Below are 24,876 nucleotides of genomic sequence, written 5' to 3' on the forward strand. Positions count from 1 at the left end.
TTCCAATGGATTTTTAGACCTATCTTGATATTAATATGTAGTTTTCCTAGTGGTCAAAGCGTTGACATACTTTTTAAAAAGTTATTATACATTCGAAACAACCGACAATACACTGTTATCTGCAAGGCTCGGCTATCTATACTGACCGAAACACCGGCATCCGTTCGCGATGTTGATATAGATTCAACTGGCTTTTGAATGACATGTGCTAACAAGCAGCACCAGCAACTAAAGCGACATGAGTCATTCCTCGTGTTCGGTTACCGTGTGTATATAGAATCTTGAGCAGTAGGAATATTTGTGTAGTCATTAATGTAAATTATAGAGGCAATAACGACTTTGGAAAGCAACACCTGAGGCCAATGTTTTTTTTATAAAAATAGACTTATCAGCTATAGATCAAGGCACAGGTGTTGCCGACGTGGATGAACTTTGTGTACTCTTGGTCTGTTTATAGAATGCACACGTTTAATAAGGAAGTACTTTGACCAGTTTATTAGTCTGATTCATATGCAAGGAGGACTTATATGAGCTATAGAAGTGGTTAATATAGTTGAACAGAGTTGCTGGTGAGGCTGTATTTATTAATAATTGAAACATTGCTATTGAGTTACCAGGAGAATTTGTGTATTGGTATTTTTGGAATTAACAATGAGTATTAATTTCCCTGTAGTAGTAGCTTCTTCAAATAATAATATCGTGTAATTTTCAGAGACTCTCTCAATAAAGTTTCACCTCTTGGATCACTGTCTTGGAACAAAAATAACGCAGTAATGATCCGGAAGCTGTTATCATCTCTGTTTGACCAGAAGTCGATCACATACTGCGACATTGGCGGCATATTACTACCTATTTGACTTACAAAATGCAGTATTATCACAAAGCCAGTATTACAACCGGTAATTCTGACAACACATTTTCATATCTTAAGTCGAGGACACGGTAGGATTTGCAAAAATTTATGGTAATATCATCGTTGCCTTTTACTCTTCCATATCGCGGTTGGAAATTGTCTACTGTCGATGAAAGTTGAAAATACTTTTTCGCATTTAAAATAGTACTCTAGACCCTAGAGTCATAGCTGCAGATTTTGTAAATTTGAATATCTAAGACGAAATATAGAAGTAGTATCAATATTCAATGTACTTTTTGGGAACAATTTTGTGGGATCTTAAAACTCCGTTATCATGCTTGTGTCGCGCCCTACGTTACCGATAATTCGTGAACGTTAGACTTGTTAGTAAGAATCGAGTGTAGGGTACGACGTTCGGCGTGGATCAAAGAATAGTACCTCCTGGACGATATATGTCGCAGGCTAGACCCGTGTCGTTGACATACATCGAGAAAACACTGTAGCTACATTTTAGACGCTTAGGGGTACCTTTTGGGATTTTTTTTAAATAGTAAGGAACGTTGCATGATCGCAGTCTTTTCACAATGTTGTCGTTAAGTTTTTGGGATGGTGGGACTAAAATTTGGTCCGCAGAAAGTCTACAGGTTTGGTTGTGGTTTAATCAAGACCTGGTTGAATGTACGATCCTTGAAACGGCGATTTTTCTCCGACAAGTTAATTAGATAGAAAACGCGTTTCAAAGGAGAACGAACGAACGCTGCAAATGAATTAGTGAAGGCTAAATTAAGTATCTACCCGCTACTGCGAGAATTACAGGGTAACAGTAGCACTATCTGTATCGAATTAATGTTACAGCCGCAGCAGGCTAATGATAGCCTAAGCGTTTCATTTCCACGCTCCATTGATTTTTCTCGGATATCTTGCTCGCGTGAAACTGAGAATTACTGGGAATTAAAAGACGATTCTATTATTCGCTATCCGAAGATAGCATAATAAAATTATATTTCGATTATATTATTTGCGACTTGTTAGAATTGTTCAGTGAAGAAATAAATGTTTGGTCAGTCTAATTGTTGAAAAATAAATAGGTGAAACAGAATAAACTATTTAATTCCTGTTTCTCACAATTGTTGATGGAGAATATTTTTATTTTGCATAAAGAGCCATTGATTAGGCTCATCGACTAGCTTAGACGGAGAATGAAAATATTTCATTGTATTTTTATTGTAGGATACAAATGTTTACGACGTACGTGAAAATTCGAGGATGACTATTAATCAATTGTTGCAACAAGTGGAGTTATCGGATGTAATTGACGGTACCGTATCGTATTCCTTCTCCAATACAACTCGCAGAGCAGTGAATATGGAGAACGCGTTCGAGGCATACTGAAAAATCGAAGAAACAATAGAAACTGCGAGAAGAGTCGTTTCGATACCAGTGGAACATCCTACCGAGCAATAGTAGTTCAAAGAAAGTGCCACCATCACGAATCTCAAGCTAATCACTATCGGCTTTTGCGGTATCAACATCTGCAACACAGTCTTTTGCACCCTCAACTCTTGATCATACCATCTCGCTTCGTACACGCCTTCGACAGCGGTCTCGCTCTGTTGTTGAACGATTAACAATTAATTGTAATAAAACTACCAACAGCAGAACACATTTCTCGCCCAGAATTGCACGGCGACTTGCAAAACTATAGCCACCAGTTCATTCAATTGTCTACAAGATACTGATACATCCTGTATGGCTTAATCATTAAGGATTAAAATTCTGAAAAATTTGGAAAAACGGGCGGTTCTATAATTGTGCAATGTTGTACTGTACAATAAAAAGATAGAGAACGCACATAAAGAAGTCAAAGCAACGGAAGAGGAAAGAAAGAAAGTAGAGAAAGTGAGAAAATGTGAAAAATACGAATGCAATTTTTTTCCCCACGGATGTACTTTATAATGTTGCGTTCTTTGTCCGCCAAACGACTCACCAGTTCCATCAGAGCGTCAGCCGGCCACGCGCACATGTATACCTCGATCAGCGCTGACCCGGCGAGAAAAATGAATTGAACTTTCACCATAATTGGTTGCCGCTGTACAAACAAAAGCATCGTTCTCCCGATATCACAGTGATCTCTAGATGCAAAAGGCTAGGCTCCTCTGAGAGTACTTACGCCGATGATGTTCAGCCCGCAAAGCACGAGATTCCCGCTGCTGATGATCAACGTGATTATGGTTATGTATTCGACGCCGTGGACGACATCTTGCGCGAATCTGCAAGAAAATCATTTGATCAATGATGTCTCCTGTCTCCCCTGTTTTTTCCAAAATTCTCCTTCTAAAATTTTTATTTTGCACAAAGATCCACGGTCCAGCGGTCGGCTTACTTTTTGACGACGTAGCACTGCTCGATACAGTTCTTCAAGTCGTCGATGCTGGTAGCGGTCCGGAGATCAATTATCAAAATCTCGAACCTCCCCGCTGCGAACAGCATCAGCATCGCGGCCATCATGTTCGAGTTCAGAGTGCACATGCACTGCACGCAAACGTAAGAGTGCTGCAGGTAGATCGTGGACCTAACGATCTCGTGATCGACTGGGAACGGGTACTCCGCCACCATCGGGAACGGTTGCGCCGTGAACAGAGCCCCGATCATCACGAAGAACGCTGACAACGCGTTCCAGGTGGTGGATATCCCGTAAAACGGCGAATACTTGTCCACGTACCGTTGGTACACCTCCCTCTCGTACGGCTTCATGTTCCGGAAGTATGTCACCATCTCCTCGATCAGATACTGAAACAGTTGTTTTGCAGATAAAGATGGAGAATGGGGCTGAAGAGAATAGTTGGAGGGGACGTCATCTTCTAGACCAATCGGACATCTTCTACTATTTAGGATCTGGATGAGGGGGACATCGTCTTCTAGGATCTAGAATCCAGATGAAGGGGACATCGCAATCTACTATCTAGAGTCTAGTTGAAGAGGACGTCATATTCTAGGATCTACTATCTACTCGAAGAGGACATCATCTTCTAGAACGTAGAATCTAGAATCTAGAATTAGAATCTAGAATTACCTTCTGGAATATAGGATCTAGACGAAGAGAACATCGTCTTCTAGAATCTAGTAAAAGTTTCCCACGGAAATCATTAAAAACAGAAGCGTTATGGTTAAATAATCGAGACCGAGGGACGGAGACCGAGGAAGTAAATGGTTGTAGAATACGTGAAAATAATGAACGGGTGAATTTTCGTTCTGGAGACAATGTCTCGAGTATCCCGAGGATCTTCGTGGAAAGTAAAAAGTTTATTGGAGATTCACCTGTAGCTGATCGTGCTGAAAGAAGCTGACCGCTGCCTGTCCGATGACATGAACGGATGCGAGCGTCATGCAGGCTGCCTTGGCGAAGTTGATGGAGTCGTCGCGTTGCAGATTCAAGTAGACGGAGTACGACAATGGGAGAAACACCGCGATCGTGCAGAGCAAGCTCAGGGCTTTTAGAAAGTTGTGGAGGTTCCTCCGAAATTTGTTGGCGGTCGACTCGAGCGGCCAGTACATGTTCAAGCACACGGCGAGCCGTGCGAAGGTGACTGCCTTCTCCGGCGTCGGTTTAACGAACATAACAGAAGCGTTCGACTCGCCTCGGCTAGACGTGAAATTAATCGGTGCACAGCCCCCGGGGATCGCAGAAGCATTTTACATTTTGCAAACGAGACCAGGAAGTAATGCCTCTTTCATGGGCCCGTCGGACAACCGCGAAACGCTAATGGATATCCACCCGGCGAAGAAAACGCCGACGCTAATGAATTAATCAAGGCTAAACAGCGTACTACGTAATACTATGTTGCACGCCCGAGACTCGCCGCTGAAGGGTGAATTGTTAAGTTTGTTACGAACGTTGCAACTATGATCACCCGACAACTCTATTCTTTTCCTCTTCTCGGTGCCGACAACCATAGATTACCGTGTCTCGCGGTTAGGCTCTTCGAGATTGCTCTCTGGCACTTTTGAGCTTCCACACGCCGGCGGAAGACGTTAGTGCAAAGAAAAGACGAGTGCTTCCGTTTGTATAAAATTACTATCAGTGAAGTTGGAGATTGTATAGCGGAGGACGTTGGGGAACGTGTAACGTATAAGTCGACTTGTGACAAATACAACATTTGTCAGCTTGGTGAATTGTAACTGTCATTGCTAGTTGCTGTAGATTTTTGCGAGTTTATGGCATGTGCCAGTTTTCAAATTGACAATAATTTTATTGTGCATGTTTCTGTTTCAAATCCGTTTGCTGCAATTGATATACAAGATTTTTATTTGCAATCTAGCCATCATAATATTAGGTGATCTAAACCGACAGATATAAATTAGACTTATAACACTAAATCCTCTGAGATTCAGTAATTGGTAAATTGAAAAATCAAAATGCAGTGATAAGAAACAAATAAACAAAGTTTAAGTATTTAGTTAAGTTAAGTAAGTATTTAACAAATAAATAAAGTCAAGGGAAAGAAAAATCTCTTTGATAAGTTGGCGTAACACAATGAAATTATAATGAATTCTCTGAAATGAATCCCTCATAGCAAACGTATCTGATTCAATTATACCATTCAGACGGTAATACTATGTTGGCAACGCAGGAGGGTGAATTGATAATTTGTTACGACTGTTGCACTACAATCGCGCCAACGATTAGTGTAATTAAAAGTTCGTTTAATAGCTGTGCGAATATTTTTATTCGAGATTGCACACGGCCGACATGGCGGTCAAAGCGTTAAGGATTAATATTTGAACAGCATTGTTGCCACGACAGTGGTTATTAGCAATTGTAACATTGCCATCGAGTTGCCAGCAGAATTGTGTCCTGGCTTCTTCGAGGTTGACGAACCAGGCGTTTCTGTTGTGTCTTTCCTATCTTCGACTTTCAACACGTACGCTGCGTTTGCACTGAGGATCAGTTTCTCTGTGGGAATTGCTTTCCTAAACAGTGAATCAGTTGTATTAATTAAAACTCGCTGGCTGCTTCCACGAGATTGACAATCACAATATTTAACGCAATCTGACGATCATTAAACAGAGAGTTGAACTAACGTGAATGAAACAGCATTGCTGGAGGCAACAACAACATCCATGGACGCTTCAATTTTTGGATATAGTGTCGTCAAATTGACATTCTCCTCGCGCAGTCCTAAGTTGACAACGACAATATACGAAGGATGGCCTTTGAGAAATCTGTGAACAGAATTGAGATTTCACAATCGACTATGAAAATAGGAATGGAATTGCAATTTGCCAATTGGAGTATGACAATTAGAATTGAGATAAAATTTTTCCAATTGGAGTATGACAATTGGAATTGAATTAAAATTGTTACAATTGGAGTATGACAATTAGAATTGAGATAAAATTTTTCCAATTGGAGTATGACAATTAGAATTGAATTAAAATTGTTACAATTGGAGTATGACCATTGGAATTGAAATAAAATTTTTACAACTGGAGTATGGCCATTGGAATTGAAATAAAATTTTTACAACTGGAGTATGGCCATTGGAATTGAAATAAAATTTTTACAACTGGAGTATGGCCATTGGAATTGAAATAAAATTTTTATAACTGAAGTATGGCAATTGGAATTGAAATAAAATTTTACAACTGGAGTATGACAACTGGAATCGAATGAAAAATTTTACAATTGGAGGATGAAAATTGGAACCGTCTGTGGAAGCATCAGTTTTAACAGTACCATCATAGTTGACGCACCTTTTCAGGACAAACACGCGATCATTGTTCAAGGTATCTAGTTCGTAGCCGCCGTGGGTGAACACTTCGTCTTTCCTAAGTGCAGAGAGCTGTTGGTAAGTGTTTAGGTTACTCTGCGGTTCTTGCCGTTGCGATTCCACGTTTCTGCTTCTGTATTCTTGGTGAACCGGTAGGTAGGTGGTCGTGCTGTTCGAGAATCCTGCTGATCTGTCGATGTTCCACTGCATTGGTGTTCTAGCAGGGTCTCTGGAGTACTTCTGATAAGTTTCTTTGGTTCTCGATCTACCCATCGGATCAATCGTTTCGCTCCATGATAGCTCTCTGTTCAACATTGCTATCTCTTCCCCGTAATAGGTGTACGCTTGTCCGGGCAATAGCAAACTGAGCATGTGGAGACCGTCCACCCGATTTAGGCCAATTCTGGACGCTGCTCGCGAGGTATCGTGATTGGAGAGCTAGAAGTGCATGATCACCTTTTTATACAGATAAAAAAGAATTCAAGAATACCTTAAATTCACTGAAATCTCTGTTCAAGAAATTTGATTTTAAACGAATGGCTGAATTTTTCACTTTGAGAATTTCCCAATTTCTTAATTTGATGTTAACAAAATATTATTGTAGCATTTTCTCACCACCCAGTTCGTGCTCGCATTAGCGGGAATCATGTTCAACCAATCATGCAGAACATTCTTAATCTGTTCAGCTGTACTGGAGTTCTGTATGGAAGATATAAAACGGAAATTGAAAGGGGGAACGCCGACACTGGTACCATTGCCATAAAGTGCTATCAGTTTGTCGTGGGAGTCGTAGGATTCTAAGACCAGCAATCTGTAAGGAAACAATTACGTTATGTGATCTTCTGCGATTTATCGATAAATTAATGATATTGTCGTGTTTACTTTGGGGTAGATTTTCTGGTTAATATCCATTGATTGATGTGCGAGCGAAATTTGTACACAAAATCTGTGTTTTCAGGTAATCCGCTAGTGTAATCTCCGCTTCCAACGACAGGCTCGTCTCTTAGAGCCTTGTCTTCGAATAAGTATGATACAGCGCCGATCCGGAAGCCATCGACGCCTCTGTCTAACCAGAAGTCGGTCACGTTCTGCGAAATTGAAGATATAACAATAAAGTGTCTACTCGATATATGTCCAAAACACGGGTCTGGCCAGGGACATATATAGATGCTATTCTTTGATACCTCGGCGACCGAGGTCACTCGAGCTTTGGGGCCCCTCAGAGGGTATACCCCGCGGCAGTGGGACTTTTATCGGCTAGATATCTGGGACATATATCGGGTAAAGACTGTGTTAGGTTGTAATGTAAATTCGTTTAGTTGCAAGAATAAATTATGTTCTAATGTTAACGTTAATTTAGTTGTGAAGAAGGATATTGAAGTTTGTTGAGAAATGACAAGAGGATAATCGAACGAATTTATGTTACAACTCAATAATTCTGTTACATGGTGTTATACCAGTAATTCTGCCAACACATTTTCATTTCTCAAATTGAGATCAGGTTGACATTCGTGGAATTTATGGTAATACCACTGTCGCCTTCTGCTCTCCCATGTCCATGCTGATCCAGGCTCGTCGCTATAGGTGCTCACCTAAATAAAACAAAATTTTTATAAGGTAGTGTTCAAATTGAAAATTTGAAATTTCTTTAAAAACTTGTGCTTCTCAGAAAACGCCCAAGAATCAGTTTAAATATTCTTCACGACAAACATTCACATACCCAATTATTAGGAGGCACGCGTCTGCCATTTTTATCGAAAGAACCGTCTGCCCATATGTAATAATCACTATAATCTCTGGTATACTTCACAGATTTTTTGAACCACTCGTGTTGGTCACTGGAATGATTCGGTACTAGGTCCAAAATGACTTTTATACCTGAAACCGGGAACCATGATTGTTATGATAAAAGCGAAAGAATTTATAGGATAAGAAATGGGTGAGTGTAATTTCGAACAGTATAAAAATGAAAAGAATTTCAGAATAGTCTATTTCTTTTTGGAACCATTCGATTAATTGAAAATAGTGCGTTCTACGATTTAAAATAGTACTTACCACGATCATGTGCTTCCTTGACAAGTAAATCAAAGTCGTCGAAATTACCGAACAGTGGATGTATGGAATCATACTTGACGATATCGTATCCAGAGTCGACCATAGGCGACAGATAGATGGGATTCAGCCAAATAGCATCGACGTTAAGATCTTTGATGTAATCAAGACGGTTGATGATGCCTGCACACGAGATCCATATTTTAAAAATTTTATTTGAAGCGCAAGAAGACCCGATAATTCGTGAGAACCTATTGCACATCATCACTAAAAGCTCGAATTATTTATTTAGACATTTCTTTACATTATAGATCCAATCTAATTGATTTACATTATAGATCTGCACTCATAGATCCAATTTAAAAAATTCGCATTTTTCGAATGATAAACCATGCTCGGTGGATTACAAACTCTCTTATTCCAGGAAAACCAGTTCACATCGAATGATAATGTCGCTGCGCTACATTACCAACGGATTATGGATCTTTATTTCCAAATTTCCATTTTCATAGAGGAAAATAGAGAAAACAGAAAGAAATGAAAATGTTAATAGTCTTGGTTAATAGTTTCCCTCTACACCGTAATAATTGCACAGTCTAGTTACCGGCATAGCACTAGGAACTCCGAAGTAACTTCAGCTGGTACTATAACCGGCAAACGATAAAATAGACCTGGTCGGTGACTATATTTGGTCGTAAGTAGTTCTTTTCCTCGCCGCTCCGTCGATACGAGGAAACAAACAAATTTAAAATTTTCCCGCTATTGCAGCTCGCCTAATTTCCGCCTAATAGGAAATGAAATACGTTCATATGCCACTAAAGACTACAACAGATTTTCTGAAGGATCGTACCAGAATCGAACATTCCTACCCTAATGTGATCAAAGGATTTCTCAAGGCATACTAATTGGCACCTCTATTTTTATTTTAAATACATTATGAAGACATTTTAATATTTTTGATATTCCCGTAAAGAGAAAGAGGTTCGGATGGTTTTCATATAGATTTTAAACCGATGAAAGACATTTTAACATTTTTGATATTCCCATAAAAAGAAAGAGGTTCAGATGGTTTTCATATAGATTTTAAACCGATGAAAGACATTTTAACATTTTTGATATTCCCATAAAAAGAAAGAGGTTCAGATGGTTTTCATATAGATTTCAAACCGATGAAATGACTAATTCATGAGTTAACAAGTTGGCCTAATGGCACGGTAATTGGGACAAGTATCGTAGAGCAAGTACGTACCTCTAAGATCTCCTTCACCGTCCCCGTCGCTGTCCTGGAACCCTCTCGGCCATATCTGATAGACCAAAGCGGTTTCCCACCATTCTTTCTTGACGAGTTTTTCCGCGCACTGTGCACCGATGCAGAGGGACGCCAGAACAATGAAGAAACGTCCGTAAAACTTGGCCATGACTGTCGACTGGCGCGTGCCGAGAGAAAAGTTCGCAGCGACTCGCGTCATGGTCCTGTTATATATTTTCGGCGGTGACTGGTTTATCGAGGTTTATCTCCATTATCACGGGTGACTCCCGTGTCCTTATCAAGCCTGTTCCTTGTACCCGATTCGCCAATGGGACCACGCCATTGTTTACGCTCGACGAAAGTAACAGAAAAGGTCTCCTTGATCCCTTTCCTTCTACAAATCCAGAAACTTCGTTTCAGCCAGAACTGGGTCAAATTTTCGAGCAAAAATATTTCAAACATTGTTTTAAATGATCGTTGTTCCACTATTCAAACGAAACACTATTTTAACCTTTGGACGACTGACGAATTCTTACAACTGTGTAACTAGCCTGCGGATCTTTGTGTATTTGTGGCCTCTGGAAATTTTGAAAAAATGCCAGAACATAAAATTTATTTCTAACGAAATTCTATTGGTTTCCAAAAATTGAAAATTGCATTAGCATGCGCAATCTATTAAAAACATTTGGGACCATTCGCTAATTTATTCATAAACTTCTAGTACATATTTTTCAAGGTGCTTCTGACACTTGATAATTTAATTTATCCGGGTGAAAATATACCCAGGCAAATAGGCAAATGTCCGCGAATAAAATATGTTTTATAATCTGAACCATCAACATAATATATGTGAACTTTAAATAGCATTTAAAATATTTCCAGACTGTGAGCGGACAGGCAATATGAAAATGCGAGAGACCATAATTTATACCACATTTTGGAAATACGTTCGACAGCATTCAATGCTGGGACACCCGGTAGACACATGGAACGAAATAGTTTAGAAAACTGTAAAGTCGTTTTCCTGAAAACTAAAATGGAATATTCGTTTCTAGGAAACCTGCAAAAATGTTGTCTGGATAATCACGACGGATAAAATGGACGTTTAGCTGGCTACCTTTGGAGATAGCAAGTGGCATTTGGCAAGCCGGTGAGATAAGAGGATGATGAACGGTATTAGAGGGAATACCGCGGAACGGTGGATTAACTAACCAGGTTGGGACAGACTAGAAGAAATGGACAAATAGACCTGTCGGTGTGTAGGACTTGCACTGTAAGTGTGCAGGTTCTTGGAACGTTTCCGCTGATATGCACTTCGACCCGGCCAGATTTATTTCCGGCTCTGCTCCCTTATCGTAAGAAGTTCGAGAACTTCCGCGGACTTTTGTCTCGAGCACCTATCGACGCAATGCAATCGAGAGCATGGTCAAGAGGTATCGGATGTATCACGTCGTGGAACGTAGGAGAAAGAGAGAGAGAGAGAGAGAGAGAGAGAGAGAGCCTCGGACTGCAACGATTCTTGCCAACGAACAGATATTTACCTCCCTTGGCATTGTGGATCTTGGCGCCTATCCGAAGTAGTTTGGACGTGGGCTCAAGATATCCGATAGCATCTCTCGATATCAAACCTCATCGGACGGATACAAACACGTACGGAGCCGTTCAACTTTTCCATAAAGCCGTTGTTGTTCGGATCGATTTACTCTTTGTTCAGGTGTTGCGATTTTAATCGACCATTTAATCGAAAATACTGCGTACACGGAGACACGACTAGACTGCACATCTTTATGCAAAATAAAAATTGTCTGCATCAGTTTCAAGCTGCAGGAGCTACATAGACATTTATTTCTTAATAATTATATTCAGACTGTGGAATTTTATGCAAGATAAAAATTGTCTGCGTTAGTTCCAAGCTGCAGGAGCTACATAGACATTTATTTCTTAATAATTATATTCAGACTGTGGAATTTTATGCAAGATAAAAATTGTCTGCGTTAGTTCCAAGCTGCAGGAGCTGCATAGACATTTATTTCTTAATAATTATATTCAGACTGTGGGATTTTATGCAAGATAAAAATTGTCTGCTTCAGTTCCAAGCTGCAGGAGCTACATAGACATTTATTTCTTAATAATTATATTCAGACTGTGGATTTTTATGCAAAATAAACATTGTGTGCATTGTTTGCAAGTTACAGGAGCTACATAGACATTTATTTCTTAGTAATTAAATTCAGACTGTGGATTTTTATGCAAAATAAACATTGTGTGCATTGTTTGCAAGTTACAGGAGCTACATAGACATTTATTTCTTAATAATTATATTTAGACTGTGGATTTTTAGGCGAAATAAAAATTGCATTAATTTCAAGCTACACGAGCTACATGGACATTTATTTCTTAGTAATTAAATTTAGACAGTGGATTTTTATGCAAAATACAAATTGCCTGCATTAGTTTGAAGCTACGGGAGCTACAGAGACATTTATTTCTTGTCCGAGTAATAATAAAAAGCTGGAGATAATGCAGCAATAAATCCTTTGAATGATTTTACCGTTTGCCATTTGATCGATTCATTTTTGCTATGAATGCAAACAAATCCGCAGTCTATTGGTGACAATGTTTTTTACTGTTCTCAATAACAGTAAAAATCGGGGAATAACCAGTCTGTGATAAGAAGTGTATTTTCGCAACTTTCAGAAGAGATGACAAAGGACGGAGAGGATTCCATCGACTTTTCACTTCGCTTTGGTGCTTCCGAGCATTAATTCTTTGTTCGTTAGTCTCGCCGCCATCTCTTTTCGAGAGAGCCACTCCGTCTCGTGCGACAGACGGGAAATAAGCGAGAAGAATCGACCGACTTGCACCGGGTGATCGTTATCTGCCAGGCAGACTATGCAAATGGCGTGTCGTTATTTTTCCCCTGGCCGAGAGACGAAACGATAACCGCGACGTCCGAGCGATGTCCACCGCGTGTGCGTCGAGTGCTATAGCTCTGGATGGACGTAGAGGATCCTCCTGACCAAAGAGTGCTAGCCGACGTCTCGAATCGTGGCGTTCAATTATTAGTCGGACCGCTGGCGATCGCCTAAACGCTGCCATTTGTCCACCAGGAAGAAAAGGGTGTAGCTGGACGAGGAGGTCAAAAGTGACCCCGAAAACCAAATGGAATTTGCAATAGGCTATTCGATAGCCTATCGAAAGAAAACAATTTCTACCAATTCTCAACCCTGTATGTCGACACGGGGGGTAGTAATGGGGTGACGAAGGAAATCAGGTTTTCTCGTCATTTCTCTTAGCCTCTTCAACCGAAAATTCTGAAAAAAATCAGGCATATTCTAGCTGCCAGAGTGCACATCTATGAATTTTTTCAGAATTTTTAGCTTCGAAACTGAATCTTAAAAAGTAAAAAAAAATGTTGAAATGCCGATATCTTATAATAATATTATTTTTTCAGATTCTTCAAAGTGGAGGCATGTAGCTAAAAAAATGGAGAACCTCTATTTTTTAGCATTTCAACTTCAGTTTGGTTCAGTGGCACTTTCGACCGCCTCAACCTGGAACGTTGCATGGAAACTGTCGTACGGAAAATACCAGTTTCGCATTTTGCGCTCGAACCCGGCCCGAAAATAATTGATGGCCTCGGTTAACCCTTTGCTCGCGGTCCAAGGTGGCGGCCCGTTCTCGGAATACTTGAACGCGTTCGCGTAATTCATCGCGTACCCTCTTCTTAGGCGATACGTATAAGGTGTTCCGAGAGAACAGGTTGTTCCGTTGTTTCGCCGGGGCGTAACGCGAGTTATTGTAAATTGGAGAGCGACACGGCGCCGCCGCTCGTATCTCGCCCGGGATCATTGTATCGGGACGGGCCAGTATTTTCCGGCGAACGCTCGGCTTATCGTTTATTATAGTTTCGCGTTCGGCCGTCGCGATCGATAGCGTAACGCGTTTACCTCGGCCGGACGTGATTTTTTTCGCCGGAAGAGCAACAAGGCAACGAGCCCGCGCTAATGCCGATTTATTTGTTTATTTGTCTGCAGGAACGAGCACCGCCACCACGCGACAATGATTCCGCGTTCCACGTCCGGCGCATCGCTGGCCGGGACTCATCCTCGTCGCTGCCGGACCGCGAATGTTTATGCAAATTCTACCGTGTTCGGTGGAGAATTTAAAGGAACTTTCGGTCGGTTGCTATGGTTTCGGCAAATCTATTTTTAAGAACATTTTGCGCAGCTGTTATGTCGTAGCGATATTGCCAACGGGGTTTCTCGTATGGGATCGTTATGGTGAAGTAACTGACACAGTTACAAGTGAGAACACACACATACAGTAAGAGGCGTAAACGATTACAAACTATTTGAAATAGCATAACTTTTTTGCCACGTTAAGTGCCGAATCTAGAGATTCTTACAAAAACAGAGTAATTTAATTAATGAAAGCGAAACTAGCAATTTTAAATATATCATAGGGGATGCTGTTTTAACCCTTTTGAATTATAAAGATCTTAATAAAATTCGGTTTGTCCGGATACGTCGCAATAAATATGAATGTCTAGACCTAGTGAAAAATCACTGTCAGCCATATGTGACTGACATGGCAGTTAACGTGTTAACCCTTTGCACTCGAAGTCATTTTAACCCCAAAACGAAACATTTTTTCCGACCTAGAATATTTCCCTTTTATATATATTTTTTCATGCTGTTCATACGAAAATGGTGCAATTTACGCGTACAGTACTGAAATGTTTAGTAATTTGTTAAATACAAACAAATTTAATGCTGTAAAAAATATTTTGAATAATGATACAGGAATCTTTAGTGGCGCCTTACAGTCGCCATTCGAGTGCTAAGGGTTAAAATTGGACCAAATGACTGTTTTCGAGAAGTTAGGAGGATTAGTTTATTGGACGAGGTGTGAACAATTTTTGAGAAAAATTTTAATTGATCGGAGTCGCGAGAGAGATAGTAAAAGTTGTTTTTTTTTCAGCTTTTTCACCGAGCCCAGCTGTCTTCAGGTATTTGGCAATGTGGAAAGCTAAGGGACGTCAGGTCGGGTCAACGAACTATTTACCCGGTGGGAGACAATAGGTACATGTACGACAATCTAAGGAATGTGCGGTCGAATCAACGCTCGTGACTTTCTTTTTCACTTTTTTATCGACAAATTAATCGTATGTTTATTACGCACAAGCGTCGTCTGTTACCCAGCGAGAGGTAGAAATGTAAGGTCCGCGTGGCCATTGTTCTACACCCTGTAAAAGGAGGGTGGAAACGTTCCAAAATTAGGGTGGCCCGTGTTTTCAAACAGTTACCCGTCGACCTTGCGTACCCATCTACAGGAAAACCGAAACATGTGGCTGCCATAAATTCCAGTCTCACAGCGGTCCCTCTCGCACCCTTTTTTTTTTTCGTCTGACCATCCCGTCGTGTTTGTAAGCGTGCTACGGCGCGAATTTTCGACACGCGTAACGCCCCTCCTAAATTTTTCAGAAAAATGTTGCGTAAGGTCAGTGTTGTTCGAACCGCGGTCGAGAGAACATCTCTAAAGCCTTATCGATTCAAAACTCACGGATACCAGTGTGTGTGTGTGTGTGTGAGCGTGGAAAAATGTCACTGCATCACGGTGAAATAAACATTACGATTCATTTATCGATAAAACAGTGAAAGTGCAAGTGAAGGTCAGGTTCGTTGACCTGACCGTACGTCCCTTGGTCTTCGGCATTGCACCTCGAGTCGGCTGGGCGGTTCGTCTCCGAATGGCACAGAAACGGCTGAGAAAGTGAGTTTTAATTATTAGATTGCGAAGGGTTAAAGGTAAACCGAAATTCGTATCAGGACGTTTGCAACGTGACAATAGTTCAGCGACAATACTTGCTCGTCTGCTTTCGATGCGTTTTCCGGTTCCGGCGGATGGCGGTAGTCTTCTTTTAGGTCGGGTCGTTAATTAAAAAGAGCAAATTGGCCGACTTGTTTGCGTCGAAGCGGCCCGACGAAGAAAACATTGTTCGGGGCCGCGAGAAATTGAACGGTTGCTGCGAGAGAGAAACAGAGAGAGAGAGAGAGAGAGAGAGTATGCTACCCGTTGAAATTAACTTCGTTAGCCGCGGTGAACCATTAACGGACGCGTTCTCGTCGCGTCGCGTCGCGTCGGCTGGCGTAATGAAAGTCAATTTAGTATTTGTACACCGAAACCGATGAAAACCAGTTCGTTTACGCCGCGGCTTTTGTGCAAACAATCGCCGCCGGTCTTCGACGATCGCGAGCAAACACCGATCCCCCCGTCGCAATTAAATCGAAGGGAAAGGGACGGTGAGGGGGCTGAATCGCGCAATCCGCGTTTCGATCGGTCTTGATCCCGATAAACGCGACAATAACTGTGAAAGAAAATTTTAGAAAATCCCTTTCCCCTTTTTTTCCGGGGAAAACGTGAAGAAGCAGTTCTTCTTTTCTAGTCAACCGATCCTTCTAACTTCTCAAAAAGAAAGAAAAAGAAAAATTCGTCATTTACCTGATTTTAGAAAAGTTTTTGCTTATTTAAAACTGTCCGAATATTCTTTTCAATCACTGTATATACGTATTTTCTGTTTGGATTGTGTAAAAAAGGAATCGTGTGTACTGTGCGTGCCGCAAAAGAAGTCTCGTGAAAGGAATGCGGTGCTGATTGGTCAGAGTGGAAGAGGGACACGCCTCTAGCAGCTCTATTGGCTAAGGGGGTTGCACATACTATGCAGCGTGTGACGTCAGAGCCTAAGCATTGGCCTAGTGGAGCGTCAACAGTCTGTTGTGGAGCGTTTCTCAGTCTGTTCAAACAGTTTTCAGTTCAGTCTGTTGAAACAATTGCAGATCTAACTTCTAAAAAAGAGGAAAAAAAGGAAGGAAAAAGAGGAAAAATTTTAAAAAAGTTTTAGCTTGTCTAAAACTGTCGGAACATTCTTACACTGTACACACGGTATCTTTCGCTCGGACCGTATAAATAGAAAAACAGAATTGTGTGTACAGTCTGTTGAAACAATTGTTCAATCACGTCACACGGTACAGTAATCCTTTCGAAAACACTGTTACCTCCTGCCACAAAGGGAACTTTCATCGGAGCCAATATTTCGAAGCTCGCGGGCAAAAGTTGAAGAAATAAATAACAGGCACACCGACTCTTCGGGGTGGAAATTCTATAAAAATCGGCAGATCTCGGAATCGTACAGTGAGACGGTATCGTCCGAACGTTTTTATTACGAGTTTCCGAAAATGATCGAGATCTCTCGGAAAAGCGGGATCTCGCCGGATGATTTACCGCGCGACGAGCACAATAGAAGCCGAGAAGCTGCGGATGAATGTTTCGGGCCCGGAAACGAGCTTGCCAGATCGGATTAAGCGTGAATAATTCTCCCGGCTCGGTTGTCGGCTTATCGTTTTATTTATTTATAATACGAGTTATCGCGAGTTATCGCACGGCCGAATCACACGGCGACACACTTTTCCGCCGATTTCTCGGTAAAAAGAATCGGTCACGTCCGTGTTCCGCGGAATCGCTCGAACGCCGATCGAATCAACGATATATCCGGGGCCTGTGCAACACAGGAAACTACTTAACGATAATAGACCCCACGGGGCATTTTTAGCCTTTCTTGTTGTAACAATGTCGTTTGACAGATGGGACAGAGATGCGAACGATTTTTCTATAGAACATACCGACCCATTATTGCTCGCGACGCTTGCGTAACATGATAACGATTCGGTCTTGAAAAACTGGGACTTACGAGTTTCAATATCGTTTTAGGTTTCAGTAAAAAATCTCGAGAACAGAATTGCACATTTTTAGTTTCATGTATTTGTGACAAAACAAACCTGGACACTTCTGAAAGAAAATTTTTAATTAATAATAATTTTATATCTTGTTACATACCATTTTTATTTTCAAATAACAGTATTGAAAATAACGGCTCCTCAAAAGAAACCGGTTCCTAGTTATTTCTTATTGTCATTTCGAATATGTCCAGGTCTGACACAAAACCAGTAAGGCATTGGAAAAATATCGGAACGTTTAAAAGCGTGAAAGTTAATTTTTATTCAAGTTGAAAATTTTTTATTTCGAGTGAAAATCCGCGGCAGGTAAAGGTGGACGTTTATGTAGACGTTTCGATGAGATAATGCTAATCCAATGATAAAAACTGTTTTGTTTTTTATTATTTTATTACGACACTTTTATCGACAGATTCGTGACATTGTTCCGATTAGAATGAGTCCAAGAACGATACGCTTCGGATTATGCTTGCCTGTTTAATTCATGGTACAGTGAAAAGTTTATTTATTCTAATAAAATCGCATTAGTTATTGCACTGCAAAATTTATGCCAAAATCGAATAAAAGAAATTTAAAATAGCAGAAAGATTAAAAGAATTCGCGCATGGATGTACAATTGTTTAGAGTTCAGAAAATTTAAATAAAAAACGATAAATGTTAGTAAGAAGATAGAAGAATTCTCCAAATTTTTTCTTCATCTCCTAAACAAGAAGGTTTGCTGGAAATTACAGTTCCCTGGGGAATACAATTGTCCCCAGGGTCTCCAGTAACAATACGAATGTTTGTCTAGTCGGATGCCATAGAGGCCTCAGTTCAGCTGTCCGAAGTTGTCAGAGTTGTGTCGATTTAGGCGAACGTTTGATCCCGGTTCTGTTCCGACACCTTCGCAACCATGCTGCATATTATATCGGGGCAGTGCAGCGATCCAGCGTCGCATTGTTCCACGGGCACAATGGGGCCACTTCGACGCCAATCAAACCGTTCCGAAAAACAATTAGCCCTCTCGCCGCGACGTATCGGCCGGCTAAGTTGTCTGCTGCGAGCTGCCGCCGGCTAGAATCGCTGAAACGATTATTATTGTTCAAACATCTATGGCTTCGGGTGGACAAAAGAAACCTTGGGAGCAACGGGGGACAATCGTCTCGATCGATCCTTTGCTGCAGGGCACGATTCGTTAGCTGACTCTGTGGGAACTGCGGTAACTCGCCCGTCTGTGATTAAAGGTTTTCAAAATGGCTCGCATCGACGATTCGGGGGATTTCTGTGGATTCGGTATGATCCGGATGAGATTGTGCAGGGTGACGTGGCGGCGGTGCGTCATGCAACTGCAATCATTCGCAGATTTGTTCGCGAAAAGCCGACGTAAACTACGCCGACTTAATTCTGCTTAATTGCGTATCGAATTTTGAATTTTATGGCACCATTAAGACGAATGAACGTACTTGAAAGCAAAGTACAATGGTGATAAGCAAATAAGATGATCTTGGTGATGGCTGCGACTTGAAATGTGCCTAGGGATTTCCCCAAGAGACACAAAACTCTAGCTAGGGCTTTCGCCAGGAGATTTGGGTAGGGCTTTCGTCAGGAGACCTAAAACTCTAGCTAGGGACTTCATTGGGATATTTGGGTAGGGCTTTTACCAAGAGACCTAAAACTGTAGCTAGGGCTTTCGCCAGGAGACCTAAAACTCTAGTTAGGACTTTCATTGGGATATTTGGGTAGGGCTTTCTCCAAGAGACCTAAAACTCTAGCTAGGGCTTTCGCCAGGAGACCTAAAATTCTAGTTAGGACTTTCATTGGGATATTTGGGTAGGGCTTTCTCCAAAAGACCTAAAACTCTAGCTAGGGCTTTCGCCAGGAGACCTAAAACTCCAGCTAGGGCTTTCGCCAGGAGACCTAAAGCTCTAGCTAGGGCTTTCGCCAGGAGACCTACAATTCTAAATAGGGCTTTCGCCAGGAGACCTAGAATTCTAAATAGGGCTTTCGCTAGGAGACCTAGAATTCTAGATAGGGCTTTCGCCAGGAGACCTAAAATTCTAGATAGGGCTTTCATGAGGAGGTTTGGGCTGGGCTTTCACCAAGAAATTAAAGTAGGGCTTTCTCCGGGAAATGAATGTAGGGCTTTCGCCAAGAACTCTAACTAAACTATAGTTTTCGTTAACAAAATTCTATCGTGTATTTTTTTATAGCTGGACCATGGAGACCTACCGGGACCATGGAGACCTACCGGGACCATGAAGACCTACCGGAACCATGGAGACCTACCGGGACCATGAGGTAGGGCTTTCGCCAGCAGACCTAGAACTCTAGCCTCCAACTTTCACCAGGAGGTTTGGGTCAAACCAGAAAAATGAAGTAGGGCCAGGAAATCCATTTCCTCGCCAGAAAATTGAAGTAGGGCTTCCAGCAGTCCATCGAAGTAAGTTTCTCACCAGGAAATAAGGTAAGGGCTTTCGCGATGGGACTCGATCAAGGAATGAGGAAGTGGTTTGCAATAAAAATGCTCGCCGGTGTAATAACATTTAATTGTCTGTATATTTTGCACTTTCGACTCAATTACAACGAATTGATTCTTACGGTCGGTCGCTCGTTACGTTTCTCACTGGCACACGCGGCCTCCTGCGACACCGATCAACGGCCTCGGAACCGTCTGGAAACGATCGAGAGACGATTCCACGGAGCAGCGGAACCGGTTAAAATATCTTTTACATTTTGATCGTGCATTCTCTCTCTGCTCCAATCGTGCACGCAAACCCCAACGGGTTGCGTATATATTTTTTTTCCCTCGGCTCTCTCGGTTCCGTTGCGTCGGTGGCAAGCGGCCGCCAAATCATTGTTATCGAATCATCGCTCTCGCCAGGAGCTTCCCTCGGCTCTAGTTTTTTTTTAGGGGTTCTCAACGAGATCGTACATCAACAATTAACACGTGTCGCTCGTCCGTTGGTCGTCCGCCAGCTGTGGTTCGATTCGTTTCTATTCTTCTCGAGAAACTGTTTTCTTTCTCTTGCGTTTTTCGGGATCGAAGCGGTTCGAAGTCCAGCGAACGACCAACAGACCGCGTAATAATGCCAATAATAATGAGCATAGGCATAAAACGGCTTAACGTCTTACAACGATTTTCGGGGGAAACCCCAACGGGGTCCGCCCACGCTCTCCTGTACAATAGGAATTATACATAGAAGACGGAAGATAAAGCTTTGTCGGTCCGCAGAAAGAAGAACGGCCCGGGAAGATCGATGCTCTCGCATGATCGAGCTTACACGAATCCGAAGACTCGAACGATCTTTGCACATGGCCGGGCATCTTGCGAACCGGATCCTACTCGATCTTAAATACTTCTCTTTTCTTTGGATCTCTGTGCTTGCGATTTCGATGTCGGGCCTTCATGAATTCTGGAGTTTTCATATTTTTTTTAGCAGAGAATTGTTAGAGAAAAATTTTTCAAAAATGTTAAACGAAAGCCTGGATCTTGGAGAATTCGGAGAACCGATATTTCGATACGTTTTTTCTTCCGAGAGAAAATCTGAAATGTGCCTTTTTTGCTGCTGGGTGTCCCAAAAATGTACGTCCTTGAAAAGGGCTATTCTCGAGGTTATTTCAAGTAACTTTTTCCTTTGCGAAAATGTTCTCCGCCGCTTCGTTGCGGAGTTATTCACGAAAAACACGGACCAATCGCAGCGCGGGTATTAATAGAGGGACTCCGGCTCGGCCAATGCCAACGCCGCGCTCAACGGGAGTCGCGCTCCGATTGGTCCGTGTTTTTCGTTAATAACTTTGTAACGAAGCGGCGGAGAAAATTCTCGCAAAGGAAAAAGTTACTTGAAATATCCTCGGGAATCGTTCCCTTGAAGGACACACGATACTTTTGATTGACCCTGTATCGAGGGATTACTGTAGATCGCGCATAGTCTGGCCGCGTCATCACCGAGTCGAAGTGCATCGCCGAGTACTGTTATCGGTATCGATAAGACCGGCGATAAGCCGATCGGTTGGTGATTCTCGACCTTCCCGGGCCGGGCTGTCTCTGGGTTAGTTAAACAGTGTTTCCCGGTGACGCGAGCGATACAGGAAGTATCGCGCGAACGCTTTCACACCGGCGCAACGTAAAACGTAATCGCGTTTCGTTGTATGGCGCGAATGTCGCTGATAACGGAAGTTCGTGCGTGACGTGTATCGAAATGCGGGCCGGGCTGAGAAACGGAAACGTTTTCGGCCGCGAGGTACACGGAAAAGCGAACAGCTCGCCTTACAATCGTCAATCTCGTTCCATTGTTTCGTCACATCTTCCACGGAACAGAAAACTTTGACGAAAGACCGTAAAACTTACTTCGAAAATTAGATCAACGAAAGCGCAGTATGGACCACGTGCTGTTCCATTATGTTTTGTTAAAATTAATGATTGGAGACACACTTCGTAGACAATTAAAATAGATACAGAAAATATAGGCAGAGACAGACTTAGTAGAAAAATAAAATAGTGTGGGGCTACACAAAATATAGTTAGACAGATTTAATAGAAAAATAAAATTGTGTGGGGCTACACAAAATATAGTCAGAGACAGATTTAATAGAAAAATAAAATTGTGTGGAGCTACACAGAATATAGTTAGAGACAGATTTAATAGAAAAATAAAATTGTGTGGGGCTACACAAAATATAGTCAGAGACAGACTTAATTGAAAAATAAAATTGTGTGGAGCTACACAGAATATAGTTAGACAGATTTAATAGAAAAATAAAATTGTGTGGGGCTACACAAAATATAGTCAGAGACAGATTTAATAGAAAAATAAAATTGTGTGGAGCTACACAGAATATAGTTAGAGACAGATTTAATAGAAAAATAAAATTGTGTGGGGCTACACAAAATATAGTCAGAGACAGACTTAATTGAAAAACAAAATTGTGTGGGGCTACACAAAATATAGTTAGAGACAGATTTAATAGAAAAATAAAATAGTTGAGGCTAAACAAAATATAGTTACAGACAGATTTAATAGAAAAATAAAATAGTGTCAGGCTAAACAAAATATAGTCAAAGACAGACTTAATAGAAAAATAAAATTGTGTGGGGCTACACAAAATATAGTTAGAGACAGATTTAATAGAAAAATAAAATAGACGATAAAATAGTGTGAGATTACACAAAATATATTGTAGCGTAACTTGGAAAAGTTTAATGAATCATCTATTTAATTTTGAGTGGGTAAGATGACCACTGGGAAAATAAAATGGCCACTGAAAAAATTAAATGGCCATTGGGAAAATTAAATGGCTATTGGTTGATAAATGTTTTCGGAATTGGCACCTTTGGAAATTTGATTGAATTTTTATTTCGCACAAAGAGCCACCGTCTACGTATGACAAAAAAATGATGTAGGTCAAAACAGTGGGAACGTTAAAAAATGTTTAAAATGCCCCCGTATCATTTTTAGCTTATTAAGATCATTAAAGAAAAAAAGAATAAAGAATTGCAATTTTCGTTACTACATTTCGGACGATTAAATTAATCGAGCAACTGCTGCATTGGGAACAATATATAAAGAGTCCGGTTAAAAAAATTAACAAATAAACCAGCGACTGGTGCAAAAAATTGAACAAATAGAAAAAGGGCATCCGCGCAACGAATAATTTAAAAAGATCCGAAGAGTCTGACAAAATTGCAAGGCGAGGAGTGAACAAAGGCGTCTCGAGGATCGAGTGCTCGCGAAAGAAATTCGCCTAATCGGTACAGCGTAAAGGATAATAAATACCGTGAAGTATTGAACGGACAGCGTTCCCGTATTTCTGCGGTGTAGTATTTTCGCCACTGGATCGTCCCGTTGGACGTTCTGCGCGCGCGCGCGCGCACTCGTTTATGTGTCTCTCCTAACGACGTTACAATTCAAACTCGTCGATTTACCTTGGCTAGGACTTACGTTCTATCGGAATTCCTTAGTGGCTAATCGGGACCTGGTGTCCACCGTGGATCTTAGCAATCGATCGAACAGCGAGAATATTCGAGGCCTCTGAACGACCTGCGAAGAAACGGTCAACGAAACGATGAATTTTTCGGCGCCGTCCGCCGGAAACCCCGCGAAACCAATTTGTTTGCTTAATTGGAAATACTCTTTGGCACCCCGGTCGGTAAAATTTCAATGCTCGCCGGGATTGCTTTCTAGCTTGATTAAAAATCGAGATCTCCGAGAGATCGTCGATCTCGCTGAGGTTTCCAACGGTCCGGGGCACTGTGTATATCATAAAATCAGCGATTTTTCATCATCTATTTACAACAGGACTATTTATATCGTAATCTACAATCATCCTAATCACCGGACAAGACGCTCCTGATGGCGAGGAAGGAAGAAGGAGTCGAGCCGGTGAAACACGTCTCTCGCGAAAAATTTGAAAATTCTCATAAGAAATTCTTGACGAAAGACGATCTCCGCCGGTTCCATCTTCGCGATAACGTGTACCTATCGTTTAATCTTTAGGCAATAACGCAACAATATATATATATATATTTTTATGTATGTATATATAATATATACACGCGGTGTATATTCTATCTACTGGCGAGCAGAACTTGTGGTATGTTTCGCTTCACGGTACAAAACTCAGATTCAATGTGCAACATCCGTTCTCGTCTCCTCTCGTTCGTTTTTCACCATTTCGCGTGACTGAGCGCCTTTCTCCGAAGGGCTAGCCCCTTCCCACACTTCTTTCTCCTATATGCTATATATATTTTATACTTTACAAAGTTCCTCTATCTTACAGTGTAAACTTTTTAGTCGTCGCGGCGACAACGTCCATGGAAAACAAACGACGGCGACCGGTTTCTTTTCCCTCGAGCTTACCGCCGCTCTCTTCTACACCCCGTTCCATGAAACTTTCATAATCCAATTGGCCGTCGCGAATCACGGGGACGGACAATGCAACCGCGGATGATTGTGCTCGGTCGGTCTCCGCGGCGATTCACTTCGGGACGCTGGCTACTTCTGAAAATCGGCGCCTCTCTCGCTTCGAAATCTCGAGCGCGTTTTCACTTCACCGGGAGACGTCGCTTTTCTCCGCGAGAGAGCCTCTCCTTTGATCTGTGAGAGAGGGGGAGAGAGATATTGCTTTTCTCCGCGAGAGAGCCACTGTTTCTCTTTCGCGAGAGGAGTATTGTTCTCTGTT

At 41.6% G+C, this 24,876-nt stretch overlaps 2 protein-coding genes and 1 long non-coding RNA gene across 5 annotated transcripts; 1 reads left to right on the top strand and 2 right to left on the bottom strand.

Annotated features, from left to right (window-relative positions):
• The first annotated feature begins 612 nt into the window (after window positions 1-612).
• LOC143361732 (uncharacterized) lies at window positions 613-2,211 on the top strand. Its single transcript, XR_013083513.1, has 3 exons — window positions 613-655; window positions 713-899; window positions 2,084-2,211. It is a non-coding gene; the product is annotated as an uncharacterized LOC143361732 (long non-coding RNA).
• LOC143361729 (uncharacterized) lies at window positions 1,972-4,932 on the bottom strand. Of its 3 annotated transcripts, none has more exons than XM_076801328.1 (6): window positions 4,172-4,931; window positions 3,237-3,628; window positions 3,024-3,123; window positions 2,841-2,942; window positions 2,308-2,463; window positions 1,972-2,241 (listed from the first exon to the last, which is right to left on the bottom strand). In XM_076801328.1, the coding sequence occupies exons 1-6, from the start codon at window positions 4,469-4,471 to the stop codon at window positions 2,131-2,133; spliced, it is 1,161 nt and encodes a 386-aa protein (XP_076657443.1). In that variant the 5' UTR covers window positions 4,472-4,931; the 3' UTR covers window positions 1,972-2,130. The 3 variants fall into 3 exon arrangements, with proteins under 3 accessions (XP_076657443.1, XP_076657441.1, XP_076657444.1); XM_076801326.1 differs by having other exon boundaries at window positions 3,237-3,643; window positions 4,172-4,929; XM_076801329.1 differs by lacking the exon at window positions 2,841-2,942 and having other exon boundaries at window positions 3,237-3,643; window positions 4,172-4,932.
• A 631-nt stretch (window positions 4,933-5,563) lies between these two features.
• Window positions 5,564-10,373, bottom strand: LOC143361727 (maltase A3). The gene is made up of 9 exons (XM_076801324.1): window positions 9,926-10,373; window positions 8,680-8,859; window positions 8,345-8,502; window positions 8,082-8,216; window positions 7,507-7,712; window positions 7,240-7,435; window positions 6,608-7,062; window positions 5,936-6,076; window positions 5,564-5,824 (listed from the first exon to the last, which is right to left on the bottom strand). Exons 1-9 carry the CDS (start codon window positions 10,143-10,145, stop codon window positions 5,626-5,628), a joined length of 1,890 nt encoding a protein of 629 aa, XP_076657439.1. The 5' UTR covers window positions 10,146-10,373; the 3' UTR covers window positions 5,564-5,625.
• Between the last annotated feature and the right edge of the window lie 14,503 nt (window positions 10,374-24,876).

The sequence above is a fragment of the Halictus rubicundus genome, chromosome 15, assembly GCF_050948215.1.
Source record: "Halictus rubicundus isolate RS-2024b chromosome 15, iyHalRubi1_principal, whole genome shotgun sequence".
NCBI lineage: Eukaryota > Metazoa > Arthropoda > Insecta > Hymenoptera > Halictidae > Halictus > Halictus rubicundus.

Excerpts from the sequence above, each read along its gene's own strand:
- LOC143361729 (XM_076801326.1), bottom strand. The coding sequence starts at position 4,471 with ATGTTCGTTAAACCGACGCCGGAGAAGGCAGTCACCTTCGCACGGCTC. Across the intron at positions 3,124-3,236 it reads CAGTGCTACGTCGTCAAAAA|ATTCGCGCAAGATGTCGTCC; the intron begins GTAAGCCGACCG and ends ATTTTCTTGCAG. Across the intron at positions 2,943-3,023 it reads GCGGGCTGAACATCATCGGC|CGGCAACCAATTATGGTGAA; the intron begins GTAAGTACTCTC and ends TTGTTTGTACAG.
- LOC143361727 (XM_076801324.1), bottom strand. The coding sequence starts at position 10,145 with ATGACGCGAGTCGCTGCGAACTTTTCTCTCGGCACGCGCCAGTCGACA. Across the intron at positions 6,077-6,607 it reads CGCGTGTTTGTCCTGAAAAG|ATTTCTCAAAGGCCATCCTT; the intron begins GTGCGTCAACTA and ends TTCTGTTCACAG. Across the intron at positions 5,825-5,935 it reads AGCAATGCTGTTTCATTCAC|GAAAGCAATTCCCACAGAGA; the intron begins GTTAGTTCAACT and ends TTCACTGTTTAG.